Source organism: Phycomyces blakesleeanus, assembly GCF_001638985.1.
Source record: "Phycomyces blakesleeanus NRRL 1555(-) unplaced genomic scaffold PHYBLscaffold_8, whole genome shotgun sequence".
Lineage (NCBI taxonomy): Eukaryota > Fungi > Mucoromycota > Mucoromycetes > Mucorales > Phycomycetaceae > Phycomyces > Phycomyces blakesleeanus.
In genome coordinates this window covers 1,118,413-1,132,276 of record NW_017265141.1, presented here as the reverse complement: position 1 = coordinate 1,132,276, position 13,864 = coordinate 1,118,413, and the positions used below count along the sequence as shown (strand labels likewise).

Sequence of the window (13,864 nt, the reverse complement as noted above, 5' to 3'; positions counted from 1 at the left end):
ATACTCGTCAAACGATGACTGGTTTATGTTTTCTTCCATTTCAGCTAACTCTGCCATAGCAATAAGCTCATCTTCGTTTAACTCATCATCAATAAAAATATCCGATTCCATAAGCTCCCCAATTATCCCCTGATCTACTTCCAAATTTGTACTCTGGCTCAATTGGCTGTAGACAGAAGGTCCCTGCGAGATATTGTAGTAAGATACCTCCTGTGAAAAGGAAACTTTGGGATCTTTGATGACCTCCGTATCATTGTCTATGATAACCTCCGTCTCAATATCTTTTTGAGGGGGTACCCTATCGGCCAAACAAAAAGATTCGGGGAGGATATTTTGATCTTTTGGAATAAGGTTGTTCATCTGATAATATTCTTGGGGGTAAAATGCCTCGACTGCTTGAAATGTTGTCAAGATACCAGGAAAGCTTTTACAAGGTTCTGTAGACTCTTGAGAACCTTCCGAGACTCGCTTTATCATTTTCCGTAATCTCTCTTCTGAAGCCCAATATTCATGTGGCATTCTTTCTTCTGTTTGAGATAAAGGTGGTATAGGCTCAAGTATATTTCGCGAAGTTCTTCTACCTTCCTCGTCTAACCAAAGACCATTCAATGATTTTACAAGTGGCTCTTGAGTGGATTTTGACTTGGAAAGTTCCTCCAACATCTCACGCTCCTTTGATAAACTAGTGTGTATATCGCGTTCTTTTACTTGAAGGCGATTCCCAATAGACATAACTGTGGTGTCTAACTCAAGTTCACAATAGCTGGTGCGTTTGTGTGTATCCCACAGAAGATGCGAAGGTACGTTTTGTGGGGTATAGAGCATTTGTTCGGGGATGTCGATCTTAGCCGATGGGAAGGTTTTGTTTCCAGGGAGTTTATGTAACATTGGGAGTCTGAACCTTAGACTAAGCTGGATCATAGTTAACCATGCATTGTCGTTTGGCAGGACAGATATGGTAGGATGAAGATGGATTAGATTCATTCCGTACAAATTATAGTCCATTAGAAACTGTAACTCAAACGAAACATGCGCTTCGTGGACTTGGTATTCTGTGTTCATTATTGCCCCGCTTCGAAGGAGTTCGGTCATACGCTGTTTATCGGCAGGATTCAGAAGATGTACTTTTAAGTACGTTTGGTAACCAACATGGTAACCATAAAACGGAACACCTTTGACTAATACAACACCTGCCAAGTACTGGCCGTGCTCCATCATTTCAAAACTCTTCTCAGACACTCTCATTGCATGATTAAGGGAAGTGCCAAATTGGAAGATAGTTTGTTGAATATTCTCTGGGTCAGTCGATGGGAGTGTAAAAGGTACATAGAAATATGGATATGCCTAATTGACATGCTCGCAGTTAGAGCTCAAGCTCTACCCCCTCTTTTTGTCTTTGTAAACTGAAACTGAAAACAGAGTTCTATGGGGAATCTCCTTGTGGATCAAAAGCATGATTTTACCTGATGGACATGCAAACAAGTCTTTTGTCCTGCAGGCGTAGAGCCAAATATTCGAATGACAGGAACTTTATTGATTCGAGCTTGATCAAAAGGACAATAATTACGATCAAATGGCCCAGGCTCAGCAAGGTAATGATCAATGTTGACAATCCGAACAGAAATAAATGGTGGTTTATTCATTACAATCGATAAACTAAATCTACTGCGAAACTGTGCCTAAAGATGTACCCTGTGACTCGTTTAATCCTTTTTCAAATCGAAATCCAAACCTGCTCCTTCACGTACAGCTGAATTATAGTAAAAATATAGACGTTAATAAGCAATTGATAATAACGATAATAATAATAATAATAATAATAATTTTATAAAAGTCATACTTGCCTCCAACAATTCCAGTAATATCAATATCACCCCTTTTGTCGTGAGCAGACTTGACATTGTTGAGAAATGCTTCGGTAATGGGCAATTTAATTCCAGAGGCAATACCCATATTGTGAATATGAGTACCATCTTTTTTGGCACCAGTGAGGGAAAAGTGCACCTGATCATTATATGTTTTTTGAACCATTCGGGTAGTGTAGATGTTTAAAAGAGGGGAAGAAAACACGCTTCCGACCAGCTCTCCAACCTTGTCTTGGGGAATACCGGCAGCTTCGCCCAAAGTGAGAGCCTCTGCAAGCATTTCGCAAGAACTCGTAACAAGAAAGTTACCACATAGCTTGAGACGGATAGATTCAGCTGGGTCTTCACCAAGTTCAATTGCCTTTTTACCAATTGCAGGAATCAAGAGAGGCTTGACAATAGCTTGCTGTGCCTTTGGTCCGGCCATTAACACGACGAGATCAGCAGACTGGGCACGCTGGGGTGGGCCCATGATGGGACAAGCAAGATAGAAAACACCCGATGCGCGAGCCTTGGCTGCGAGTGAATCTACCAGAGCTGGTGCAACGGTAGATTGTTCCACGATGATAGCACCTTTTTTCAGACCGGCCTCCAGAAGACTTGTAACGGTCTGTTCGACTATTGCGTCGTTCAGCAGGCAAGTAAACACCACGTCGGCTATGGCGCATTCCGCGATTGAGCGTGCGACCCGACTCGGTACACTGGAAGCCAAAGATTCTGCGCGTCCAAGAGTTCGGTTATGAACTAAAAGACTAGGATATTTAAGGGTCTGTAGATGATTTGCAATGTGACCTGCCATGGGATAGCCCATGGCACCCAAACCGATGTAAGCACACTGAAGAGGCATAGGAAGAATAAGAAGCGTAAATTAATAAATGCAGGCTTGAGGCCATTTTTATAGACTCCAAAAAATAGTAACAACAATGACAACAAGACTACATGTTTTGTGTGTCCAATCAATATGTTACTCTTAGGTTGCGCGGTTTACATTTGCATGATGGGACAAGATAATGGCGGTGATGATTAAGATAATAATATAATAAAATATAATATAATAAAATATAATATGATATGATATGGTATGATATGATATGATATGATATAGTATAATATAGTAATAGTAATAGTAATAGTAATAGTAATAGTAATAGTAGTAATAATAGTAATAGTAGTAGTAGTAGTAGTAGTAGTAGTAGTAGTAATAGTAGTAATAATAATAAGAGTAATGATAAAATGATGGGGATATGTATAAGACCAATAAGTGTTATTATGCTGTATCAACAGTGCCGTAAAAAGGGAGACAATTGAACCAGCAATGCCTGTGGGATGCTGTACAGGGGGAGTAGACTATTAATTAAAGTGCTCATGAATGATGGGTAAGGGTTGGGTATAGACGAACAATAGTCGCAGTGGGCATATAAATAAGAAAAAGAAAGCGGGTGCATAGAGTTACAGTAATTTGGCATATAAAAGAGCTGGTAGATTTTGTGTGTTTAAATGACTCCAACGCGCGATGACTTCTTGCCTATCAGCTTTTTGAAGCTCTTCCACATACGTCCTACGGTTAAGGGTGCCTGGGTAGGTTGTGGTTGTACGGGCTCTGCTGTGACTTGCTTTGGCTTGACGGGTTCTTGTGGTCTTGGCGCTACAGAATTGTCACGTTTAAGAGTTGGGAAAAAGGACCGACGTGGTGCAGGTGTTGCTACAGCTTCGGGTAATGCGACAGACGGTTTAATTTGTGCTTCGGTTGGGGCGGGTACTGGTGCGGGAGATTCTTTCCGTGAAAAGAGTTTCTTGATCTCAGACTTGATCGTCTTCTTCTGCTTAGGGACTTGTACTTCGATGGGTCGATTTGCAGTGGGCGGGGTTGTCGGAACTTTTGGATAGTTGTGAGGTGTAGTAGGCAGAGGGGCAACGGAAGCCGTCTTTTTAGATGAACGTTCGTTGTCTGTGCGCCCGACCCAGAAATTTCTAGCAGCAAAAGCGGACGATCGTGAGACGGGTGGCTTTGAAGGTGTTGTTTGGGTTTGGGTTTGGGTTTGGGTTTGTGCTTGTGCTTGTGTTTGGGGTTTGGGGTTTGTCATCTTTTGCGAGGAGCGAAAATTGAAGAGATCTTTAAAGCGTCTGGAAGCAGAAGTAGAATTAGAAGATTGTGTAGTTGCGCTGCTGGAGAATCCTGGCTGAGATACAAAGGGTGTCTTTGAGGTGGCGTGGTGAACGTCCTGGTGAGGATAAGAGGGTGTAACAGGAGTCGTCTGGCGCTTGACAAATAGGTCGCGCAAAGTTTGAACAGTACCACGCTTGATCTCAAGGCGGGGGAGACGGTCTGGATGGGTGGTGCACTCATGTTCATTTGTAGATGGGATCTGGAAAAGCGAACGAAGCGAACGTACGGTGCCACGCTGAACTGAACTGAGAATTGAGGCCGATCTGCTTGATATCGAGGCTGTATCGATGCGAGAGTCATTGACTTCATAGTGAATCGATCCAAATGAGCTCTGGTGGTCGAATGGCGCACTGACAATGGTCGATGCTTTTCCGGACTTTATGGAGGGCAAGGCTCGGGAAGGAGTGATACGGGCCACATCGCGGGGATCGGCCTCTGCTACAGGCAGAAAGTGACCATCGTTGTGAAACGGGAAGGCGAGGGGTCGTGGGCAAGAATAAACGAGATCTGGATGACGAGGTGGTAAGGCAGCCTTTTTGGGTCTATTGAGCTTTTTTTTAGGAGAGGTAGCTGATGTGGTATCTGTGGCCAAACTGGATTCTGTTACGATGCTGAGAATTGAAGGAGGGCTGTCGATTGATGGACGACTGATGTGACCCTCTGTATGAGCCTCGCTTGTGGTTGGAGATGGAGTGCCGGATGCTGAAGAGGTGTAGCCACTGTCGACTCCAGATGTGTTTGAGGAGAGAGAGTGGTGGCTCTTGGAGTGGAGTCGCTTAGAACGCATACTTGCGTACTGCTCATGCCTAGAGCTAGAGGAATGAAAATACATTTGGCTATGTAGTGTCTAAAAAAAAGCAGAAAATATAAACAATGTAATAATAAAAATAATAATTCTATGAAGAAAGAGGATAAAAAAGAGAATTTCAAGGCTGAGTGGAATACAATAAGAAATACCAAAAAAAAAAATTCAAAAAAAAGGGGGACGACAAATGAAACCAGAAAAAGAGGTCCCGGACACCTTGTGTAATAGAATTGCTCTATAGTCGTACGAGTAACCTGTGTCCGCTCCAACTCAACTATAGAAAGTAAACCTCCTTGGTAAGAGATCTTCTCTGTGACCATTAATCTTTTTTTGGGCATCTGTAAAAACTACAAATCCTTAAAGAAGTCTGTTCCTCAATAGTCATTGTTTCAAAGAACCTTATTCTTCAAGAAGTTGTTTATTTTACATCTTGGCAGTTCAATTTGCACATAATATGATTAAAATATTATATTATACAGTACATATATACATATTAATACACACACACACACACATATATGTTTTTTTTTATCATATTTTATTGAGTCCTAATGAGGAGAGATCATGACTGTGACCCCGACTATGATACACACGTATAGCCATGTGTATTATTGCTTAATCCGTGTCCAAGCTATATGAAATATAAATTTTTTTATTTAAAATTGACACACGAAAAAAGGATGTCAGTCGAGCCTCTCATAGCCATGTTCAGGTGGGCCCAGAAGTGTTGCGAGGGTCAGGGAGAGAGCAATGACGAGACTAATGCACCAAGTTGCAGCACCCATGATAAAGGACATGTCATAGCGTGTACCAGCATAGAATATTGAGCTCGTGTTAACCAAATAGGCTACGACTGACATTGAGATGGCTGCAGGAATAGCTATTGGGACACAATAAGTACTTATTCCAACGTGGCGGCCGTATCAAAACGTGGCAACTTACCGTGAAGCACAAGCATTCTGGGAGAATAACCGATCATCAATGGAACATAATTAGCATATGTAGACAATAGAAACAAAGCATCTCTTATTGTTCTTCTTTACCCTGCCACGAGCTTCCATCCTCTCTCTCTCTTTCTGCGACTGCTACACATTGTCCCGAGAAGTGCCACCAACGTCAGTGCTCCAATCACAGCTGCTAATATCATTCCGGCCCCCGCTGCTTGCCTATAGAGTAAGAATAACCACGCGGCCGTAAATGGTTCAAGATCATACTTGGCCTTTTCAACATCGTACACTCACCAAAGCTGGCAAAATCCTTCTATCAACCACGTCAGCTTCCAAAGTATAAAGTCTATTTAAAAAACAAGAAAAACAAGAAAAAAAAAGAAAACTCTTGTACGCCTTACCTTCAGTACAATCTCCTTCCTCTTCTCTTGGAAATGGTCTACACTCGCCTGTAACACTACAATGACGTTATGATAAAAAATACTACAGCTCATATCATTATTTTTGTTTTGCCGCTTTACCTTTGACATAACTTGAATAGACCATAGTTTGTCTCGGAATACAATGGTTTAGGAACAACAAAGATCAACCTAAGTTAGTTGTTTTTTTTTCACCGAGAATAAGAAGAAAAAATAATGGCATATCAATCGCGATTTTGTGTGTGTATACATTATGATTATGATTAACAAGATTGATTCATAATAATCGCATTTCCTCACCATTTTGGAAGAAGTAATGCTGTTAGATTCAAGGCGTAACTACAGCAGAATAGAAAGAATATAACAACATAGCCCAAGAGTGACATGTTGAATTGGAATCTGGAATCTGGAAAGTGGGAACAGTAAACCCACACACGCACGCGCACACGCACAAAAAGAAAGCTGAGGGAAATAAGGGGATTATTGAACTAAAAGGGGGTCTGTCCCTTTTTAGCTTATATATATATATATATAATATTATTATTTTTTGGCTTGTTTGTTTGCTTGTTTGCTTGTTGTGCATAAGGTGGCTGGTAAAACGCTTTACGGTTTCATTCCCATTGTCCAAGTCTTTTATCTGCTATACTACTCTATACTACTTTACAATACTTTCTATAATAAATACTTGTATGCATTATTCTTCTACAACATAAAAGAAGTACTTGAGATTTTTTCATTAAAGAGAAAATTATAAATTTTATTAAGCAGAAATTATATAATGAAATTCCCCATTTTCATTGCTTCTCTCTTTAAAAAAATAGTAGTAATAAACAATAGGTCATCAACGCCTTTAATGAGCTTCTTGATACTAACCAAAGAAAAAAAATTAAAAAAAGATTAAAGTTTCTTAACCAGTGTAGTGGCTGGGATACCAAGAGCTTATCTTTACTAAGAAAAAATTTTCAAACAATTCCCATACATATATTAATTCTCCTTTAAGGGATCATTCTCCTAATGATTGATTATCATTTGCTGGCGTATTTGTATATAATTTTTGAAAAATTTCTAGTTGAGAGATTTATGCTGCAATACAAGATACGAGAGGTCGAGAAATATTGTTAAATTGCTTATATAAAGAGCAAACTGTGATTAATAGCTAGAGAATTTGCTATGCAAGACTCTTTACTCTAATGATGTCTTTAAATTTTTTCCTCAAGACTCACAAACTTGATCAGTACTTTGATAACTTTGAAAAAGCTGGAGCTACAGACGGAGACCTTGATCAACTCCTTCAATTCAATGACGGAGAACTAAACGAGTTCTTGAGTGCCGTTGGTGTCTTGCCTTTTCATGCGATCAAGTTAAAGAAATGTCTACGTGAACTAAAGACATCTCCAGACACAAACAATCAAACCGTTAAACTGCCCTCAGATACACCGATTTCCATTCAACCCAAAAATGATCACACATCTCTAGACACACCCGTAAGTAACTGTTTGAGATCACTTGAAGACCTAAACACATGTAATATTTATTATTGTTATTGTTGTTTAGCCTACATCTGTGGTTTCAGCTATCTCAACCCAGGATATTGCAATATCAAAAGATGACATTCTATCCCGTGCAATAATATTTGGAAAGAAGGGTATTCGTCCTATCACAGCCTATCAAGACGCCATTAATCAAGCAACAGCCAAACTGGCCCTAAACAATCCAACGTTGCTCCTGCACAAGGGATATCTGTTTGAACTTGCCAAAAAGAAACTCATAGAAGACGGGTACTCCTACAAGCGAGGCAAAAGTCGATCCAAGTATAGTACAGATATCAAAGCTCCTAAAATGCCCTGTAATCCACCTTTACAACTAATTCAAATCAATCACAAGCGTAAAGAGCATGCTGAACAAGCCTCAAAAGAGCGTGCAGAGCGCCTAAAAGATATCCAAGATATATTAAAGGCATTGTTATCGCAAGAACAGCACCAAAATGCACTATTACGATATGCATCTCATTGTAATAACCAGAAATCCCAAATGGTTGCTGAACATGAATTGGAATATTTGGCAAGTAGCCGACAAAGTCTAAAAAGGGAGATGAACAAACTCAAGGCACAAGAACGGAAACATCAATGGTACAAAAGACGTCAGGTATCCAGAAGCTTACCTGTGTCTAAAGGTGGTTTAATATCGCCTAATTCCTTACTTGAAAGCCACGATAAGATTCCGTACGATGAACACAGGAATGAAAAATGGACAGGCTCTTCTCCTTCCCTTTTTTCTTCTTCATCAGCAGCATCAGAATATCAAGTACCATTCGAAGATCATGTACCTAATCAAATTAAATTCCTAGGTTCTTGACTAGATACATTTACAGATAGTGGCTATTGTTTTATGTAATACTGAGCTTAACACAAAACAGAAGAGTAACACTGGAACTTAATTAGTATTTTCCTTTCATGAAACCATGTTGAACAGCCAATAGAATTAATTAAATATTACTTTATTTCACCAACTCATCCACCTCGTTCTTTCTGATCTTTATTTGTCCAGAACACTGTATGGTTTGTGTGCTTGTGCGTTTAATTGCAGCCATGTAGATTATGGTTATTATATGGGAAAATGATACTTGTATCATTGTAAAATAGAAATAAAGATTTCGGCACGGAAATGAATTCATAAATGAAAACAAATCTTGGTAAGCAGACTTTCAATTTGGTATGAAATGCATATGATTTCATGATATTCTGGTTTAATTTGTAGCTGTCATTATTGTCAATTATAGTGCTTTTGCCATAATTATCTGTAATCTTTGTAAGTCTCATTTACAAGATATTTCTTTGGGAAAAAAGCATGATACGACTGGTATTCTATTTTGTGCCTTTATCGCACTACTATTATTACCTCTTTAAAAGTATATAACATATATATATATTCAATACCACAAAATGGATATGTATATGAAGGAATGCAGATAATTGATTTAGTGAGTAGATGATTATGGGATTTTTGCGATTGTTTCTTTCTTTCTTTTTAGTTTGTGCGTAATAATGTGTGAAATGTATGAATAAATGAAAGATAATATAGATAAATAATAAATAATAAATACACTGTTTTTTTTTGCTCCTTATTCTCTCTTACTTATTCACTCCTTCTCTTTTTTTTGTTTTCTTCTTCTCAAAATGGCATGCTATTAGTTGGGTATTCAAAAATAAGAAGAAGGGAGGTGTCTACATCACAGTACAAGGTTGATTTTCCTTGTTACCGTCCTGTGTGTAGCGCAAGTAGTTTCCTCGACGACTATCTTCATATTGTTGTCGAGATCCAGAGTTGGTTTTGGCCAATCTCTCCTCTGCACCTGGGTGGCCTCGAATGGACGCTTTTTTATAATATGTAATTGCTCTCTCATGGTCTCTGGGAACACCGATTCCCATTTCATAATACCACCTAAGAAATTAAACCACAAACAAAAGCATCAGTAAAACATACACATCATATTTACCAGTAAAATTACCCTAGCATAAACATAGCATCTGCCAATCCTTTCTCTGCAGCACGTTGGCACCAGCTGAATGCCAAGTCTTCGTTTCTCGGGTTGGCTTGAAGCCAGCCAGATTCATCTAGCTCCAAGCGTGTCTTTTCATCTCGATCGTCAGGTCCATGACTTCCACGGTTGTACAATCGACTGAGTCCAAGCATAGCCTGCGGATTACCGTTTCTTGCGGCAGCTTCATAATTGGTTACACTCTTGGACAGATTTACTGGTACGCCATACATTCCATGCTCGTAGATGTAACCTAATCTACCTTGAGCCTCTGTATGTCCTGAGCGGGCAGCGCGTTCAAAATAGACGATGGCTGCATAAAGACCACCATAAGGTTCAACCAATTGCCTAAGATACGCATCCATTCATCATAATGAGAAACAGTATGATAAACACTAATTAACTTATATATATATATGTGTGTGTGTGATCTTACTGTGGGATGTCAACTTTAGGGTAAGTATTTGTGAGAATCAGTCCGAATAGATAGAGAGGTTCGGAATATTCATCAGATCCCATATCAATCACTCTTTGAAGTAGCTGGAGACCTTTCACAGTGTTTTGGCGTTGGTTGAGTTCGCCGTGAAGATTGATCTTTGCCATTTTCTAAAAAAAGAAAGATGATATAAAATAGCATTTATCGTAAGACAAATAATTGACGAATTAAATACAGCAAGTTAACTTACAAACATAGCTTCTGGCAAGTTCTTGTCAGCAGCGTCCTTAAAGTTATTGAATGCTTCAGAAAAATTGCGTTCTTTTTCATAATGTAGGGCAAGGGCATATATTGCTTCAGGAATGCCCTCTTTTGCTGCAATATTAAATAACCTAAATGTTTTTGAGGCACTTTTTTTGAGACCGTAGAGTGAACGATCGATCCAGACTGCTTGCATGTAAGCAGCCTCTCCTACTCCTTCTTTGGCCAGCCGCTTAACCCATCGAATGCCTTCTTCTTCAAGCAATTTCTTTTTGCGTCGACTAGTCTCATCTCCAAGCACAACCGTGCCACTGGATATTGATTGCCTTTGATCATAGTCTAGACTTGGTGCTACGCGTGCACTGGAATAGATGTCAGACTGGGAAGCTAAGCCAGGGCTGGTTGCACTCGAACTCGGTCGCGTATCCATACTGGTACGACCACCACCAACTTGGCTGCTCTTTCTCCGCCCTCCCGAAATACTTGAGGAAAGACCGAAGAGCGAGAGTGGTTTGAGAGAGTTTGATTTACTACTGTGATCGTATAGGCTGGCAATCTCGAGGAGGTATTTCGCGTAGCTGAGCTGTACCCCCGGGTCTCCTGTCTTGAGTGCCTGGTTTCTGTACAGTTTGATGGCATTTGGGTTGTTTGTAAGACTATACGAAGCTTTTGCATACTTTGATAGTTGATTTACACCTGTAAGAGCTGCCATATTGGTAGAAGTCTTTGCAAAGGCTGCGATTGGATTGGCAGGCTCTTGTACCTGAGAAACCATGACTTTTGTGTCAGGTCCATTGTGAACACCATTCTTTGGAATCTCTCTCTCGTCTGATTTATCATTTATATGAGAAGACTTTGTATGGATAGTAGACTCGTTCGAAAATGTGCTACTAACAACAGGCGTTGAGCTGCCCTGATACCAGCTCGGAAGGGTCCGCTCTTCCATACGAGCCATTGGATGCATGTTTGGTGCGGTGTTTACCATTACATTATCATGACTTGCATAGGCAGTGGGTGATACGGAGGATAACATGATGCCCTGTGAGTGTGATGTGCTTGTCACCAGTTTAAGGTGTGGTAGTGATGGTGATACGGCTTGAGGTGAATGGCATTGGTTTGATTTAATTGAAGAGGGTGGTTGGATAATGATGTTTGGGGTAAGTGAGCCATCTTCCTTTCCAAAAAGATGTAAAGGGAGCTCTATCGGCGGAAGTGTTTCTAATGGAGGGGTTTGAGGAGGACCTTCTTCGAGCGTCTTTGATTGGCGGCGGACGAGTGGCGGCGGAGGCATGGAAAGAAAGGAGGTGGTCGGTGACTGGTGATGTGAATGGCTGAATTGTGAATGGCTATCCATCGTTGGGTCATACTCTAGTTTTGCGTCTGCTGAGGTACCTTCCTCATGTGTGGGTAATACTGGTAATGAAATATGATCAGGGGTGGATGAATTGATGTGTGAATTGTTGGAGGGCTCAGGCTCTGTGCCTGTTGAGTCTGTTTTAACTTCGTCTTCATCTTCACTTGAATTGTCTGGGTCAGGGTTGATGACCCGAAGTGCCCAGCGATTAGCCTCTGGATTCAACATTCCAATGTCTGAGTCAAGTGTACCGATAGAAGATCTATTTGTGTGAGATATCTTTTTTTGGTGTCCTGACCAACTTTCTGCGGCAGGTAAGGCTGGTATGCCACTGATACTTGATAGGGTTGGCACTACACGGCTATTATTTTGTGCAGTAGGAGAAGTGTGGTTAAAGAATAGGGATGGTGAGGTTGCCTTTGCGAGGTTGTTGAGTATTTTCTGTCTGCGGCTAGAGGTGCTTGTTGTTTCTGTGGATGTGCTTGGTACTGGTTGTTGGGGTCTAAATGGAAACATTGTCGATCGTGATTGTGTTTCGCAAGCAATGCGCGACATTACTTCTCTAGGGAAAGAGAGTTATAAATAAGCAGTAGAGACAGATAAAAATGGATACAAAAAATCCAAGTGCAACTAAAAAGAAGGTTGTGGCTATTTCTAGCTGCCAGACAAACCATTCTGGGTACTACTGATTTTCCACAAGAACACTAGTTGGTCTTTATTGTCCACAATATAAAGGTACAATAGCTGGTAAAAAAAAATTAAAAAAAATACCAAGCCTATGGTGAGCTTATTACGTGTATATATATATATATGTGTGTGTGTGTGTGTATCTATTATAATGATAATTATAATGATATTTTAGCTAGACTTGTCAGCTTTGCTTACATATCCATAATACAAAGTAAAATCCTCCATGTGAGAAGGTCCCGACCCTATTTATGAACTTTGGTGCTGATTGGAGGATCAGGCTATGTCCGCTTTATAAGGTTAAGTGCCTGCCAGGTCAGCCACACCTTTTGTATTAATAAAATAAAATAAAGTGTTGCGATTCTATAGTATAATTTGGCAAGGAGATGTTTTTATTTTTCCCTGCCAAGAATCTCATGATAAATATCTATATCTATACTGCGGAGATTTTCCTTGGCTCTTGGTATTTTCTTTTTTTACTATTATTATCTTTATTCTTTTCGTTTCGTTTCTATTCTTTTTGGCTTTTGGCTTTTGGCTTTTGGCTTTTGGGATCAATTGAATGATAATTGATAGTAATGGATTTTCAAATGATCTAACTGAAAGCTACTCTATAGTTGTTACCTTAAAACTTTTGAAAACACATCCAAATTGCATCAAGTCACCTTTCGCTAAACAACCTCATCTAATAATCTATGATGCTTCTTTTATATGCTTATAAAAAACACACACACACACAAATCCCCGTCTTTACATGCAGTTAAAACCCAAACAGATGACATAAATACAAAGGTGGCAAAAGAACAAGAAGGAGAAGAGTTAAATGATACAATTTACACACTTGAACCAAATAACAAGGTTACGACCATAATTTAGTCATGGTGGTTACTTATGATACAAACCCGTTCTCTATTATCAGGATAAGTACCAGCAATTCTAAAGTATCGCAAATAAACGTTTTATAATGTTAGATTAGCATAAGTAATCACAGCATCTTTAAGAATTAAGCAAAGTATTCAGAGTTTGTGCATGTAAATTCACAATAGCGACCTTTATTAATTTCGATTGTGGAATACATTAAAATACGGATTTACCAATAAAGTACTGGTACTTGTAGTACTAATTTAAGGTATTGCAATGATGCCTTCATGACTTCAAGTTGGTACACATAAACTAAATCCAAGCACGGGCCTACTTTCCTGTAAAAAAAAACCTATTTTTTCAGAATAGCCGGTGCATCCTCAGTTGGTCTGACTATTCAGACCAAATTAAAGTATATATCTTTTTTATATTAAAAACTAAAGCACTTGTATCTATTGAACTCCAATTATGCCTATCATATTATAATATTATAATATTTTAAAGCCAAATGACTAGTTCACATG

The 13,864-nt window shown here is 39.5% G+C and overlaps 4 protein-coding genes across 4 annotated transcripts; all 4 read right to left on the bottom strand.

The window, feature by feature from the left end:
* Positions 1–1,489: 1,489 nt before the first annotated feature.
* PHYBLDRAFT_124225 (hypothetical protein) lies at positions 1,490–2,712 on the bottom strand (the record flags this gene model as incomplete). Its single annotated transcript, XM_018428980.1, has 2 exons — positions 1,490–1,750; positions 1,845–2,712. The coding sequence occupies 2 exons, from the start codon at positions 2,710–2,712 to the stop codon at positions 1,704–1,706; spliced, it is 915 nt and encodes a 304-aa protein (XP_018293022.1). The 3' UTR covers positions 1,490–1,703.
* Positions 2,713–3,100: 388 nt separating this feature from the next.
* PHYBLDRAFT_78879 (hypothetical protein) lies at positions 3,101–5,288 on the bottom strand (the record flags this gene model as incomplete). The annotated part of the gene is made up of 3 exons (XM_018443396.1): positions 3,101–4,879; positions 5,032–5,184; positions 5,265–5,288. 3 exons carry the CDS (start codon positions 5,286–5,288, stop codon positions 3,359–3,361), a joined length of 1,698 nt encoding a protein of 565 aa, XP_018293021.1. The 3' UTR covers positions 3,101–3,358.
* Positions 5,289–5,481: 193 nt separating this feature from the next.
* PHYBLDRAFT_158559 (hypothetical protein) lies at positions 5,482–6,635 on the bottom strand. Its single transcript, XM_018433813.1, has 7 exons — positions 6,504–6,635; positions 6,306–6,374; positions 6,186–6,241; positions 6,079–6,097; positions 5,881–6,003; positions 5,780–5,796; positions 5,482–5,717 (listed from the first exon to the last, which is right to left on the bottom strand). The coding sequence occupies exons 1-7, from the start codon at positions 6,587–6,589 to the stop codon at positions 5,521–5,523; spliced, it is 567 nt and encodes a 188-aa protein (XP_018293020.1). The 5' UTR covers positions 6,590–6,635; the 3' UTR covers positions 5,482–5,520.
* A 1,428-nt stretch (positions 6,636–8,063) lies between these two features.
* On the bottom strand, positions 8,064–12,364 carry PHYBLDRAFT_181004 (hypothetical protein). Its single transcript, XM_018438399.1, has 5 exons — positions 10,428–12,364; positions 10,178–10,347; positions 9,724–10,089; positions 8,983–9,644; positions 8,064–8,895 (listed from the first exon to the last, which is right to left on the bottom strand). Exons 1-4 carry the CDS (start codon positions 12,345–12,347, stop codon positions 9,428–9,430), a joined length of 2,673 nt encoding a protein of 890 aa, XP_018293019.1. The 5' UTR covers positions 12,348–12,364; the 3' UTR covers positions 8,064–8,895; positions 8,983–9,427.
* Positions 12,365–13,864: the final 1,500 nt, after the last annotated feature.